General features: G+C 62.0%; 1 protein-coding gene across 1 annotated transcript; it reads left to right on the plus strand.

The window, feature by feature from the left end:
• The first annotated feature begins 143 nt into the window (after positions 1-143).
• On the plus strand, positions 144-854 carry LOC108356384 (fat-like cadherin-related tumor suppressor homolog). The gene has a single exon (XM_017607498.1). It carries the CDS (start codon positions 144-146, stop codon positions 852-854), a length of 711 nt encoding a protein of 236 aa, XP_017462987.1.
• The last annotated feature ends 845 nt before the right edge of the window (positions 855-1,699 follow it).

Consider the following 1,699-nt stretch of genomic DNA (forward strand, 5'->3'; position numbering starts at 1 on the left):
ACCTGGACCAGGGAGTGAATCGCCGTGTTCGCTACGAGCTGCTCAACCCGTCAGGCGAGTTTATCATCAACGAGCTCAGCGGCATCCTCCGGCTGACCAAGTCGCTGGACCGTGAGACCCGGTCGCAGTACAACATCAGCATCATGGCCTACGACAGCGGCGCCGCACAGCTGAACAGCACCACCTACTTCCTGGTGAACGTCACCGACATCAACGACAATGAGCCGGAGTTTGAGCTGAAAGCCTACAGTGCCTCCATCGAAGAGAACGCCCCCGTCGGCTCAGAGGTGGTTCGGATCTTCGCCACCAGCAAGGACACGGGCGTCAACGCGGAAATCCGCTACCTGATCGTGGCCGGCAATGAGAATGACACCTTCTCGATGGGCCTCAAGTCGGGCCTGGTGACGCTGGCTAAGCCAGTTGACTACGAGACGACCAAGGAGTACTTTCTCACGGTGAAGGCGGAGGACGAGGGCGTGCCGCCGCTGTCCAGTGAGGTCAGCCTGCGAGTGGCCGTGGGCGACGTGAACGACGTCAGGCCGCAGTTTGTCCAGCGCTCTTATGAGATTGTCATTCGCGAGGACGCCCACGTCGGTGACCGCATTCTGCAGCTAGTGGCCATCGACCTCGACTCGCCGCCCAACGCCAATCTGACGTACTTTTTCGCCGGAGAGCCGCGCCGCCTCTCCTACCGCGAGTTCGACATTGACCCGGTGCTGGGCATTCTCACCGTGGGCAGACAACTGGACCGGGAGATGATGTCCGCCTACATCCTCGAGGTCTTCTGCACGGACAACGGCCACCCGAGGGCGCTCTCCTCCTCGGTGCTGATCAANAACTGGACCGGGAGATGATGTCCGCCTACATCCTCGAGGTCTTCTGCACGGACAACGGCCACCCGAGGGCGCTCTCCTCCTCGGTGCTGATCAACGTGGAGATATCCGACTACAATGACAACGCACCTCTCTTTGACCGGCTCAACCAGACGGTGCACCTGCAGGAGGGCCGCCCGGTCGGCTACACGCTGCTCATCTTTGCCATCTCCGACGCGGACAGCGCCCAGAACAGCGGCCCCTTCAAGCTGGCCATCACCGAGGGCAACGAGGGGAAGGCCTTCTCAGTGGTGGACAGCGACACCTCACTGCGAACCAACCAGCTGTTCAACCACTCAGCGCAGGCGGAGTACCGCCTGGCGGTGCAGGTCACCGATTCGGGCAGCCCACCACTCAGCTCCACCACCTGGGTTACCGTTCTGGTGATTCAGGAGCCGCAGGTGCCGCCCAAGCTGCAGCCACTTTCCATCACCGTCGCCTCGCTGGACCACTTTCCCGGCGGCGCCATCGGCCAGGTGAACGCCTCCGATGAGGACCGATTCGACCGGCTGACGTACAGCATGGCCAGCGACGCCGACCGGAACGTCTTCTCGGTGGACGCCAACGACGGAACGCTGGTCGCCCTGCCCGGGCTGGACGCCGGCAAGTACCGGGTGAACGTCACCGTCACCGATGGCAAGTTCACCGCCTTCGGCCTGGTCGACGTGGAGGTGATTCAGTTGACGGAGGCGATGCTGGAGAATGCGCTGGTCATTGAGGTGCGCTCCACCTCGGTGCAGGAGTTCGTCGGCAGTCACATGAAGAACTTCATTCGCAGCCTGAAGAGTCTCTTCAACGTGCGCACCAAGGACGTGATCATCCTCAGT

The sequence above is a fragment of the Rhagoletis zephyria genome, unplaced genomic scaffold, assembly GCF_001687245.7.
Source record: "Rhagoletis zephyria isolate East Lansing unplaced genomic scaffold, Rhagoletis_zephyria_1.1 Rzeph_scaffold_58204, whole genome shotgun sequence".
Classification (NCBI taxonomy): domain Eukaryota; kingdom Metazoa; phylum Arthropoda; class Insecta; order Diptera; family Tephritidae; genus Rhagoletis; species Rhagoletis zephyria.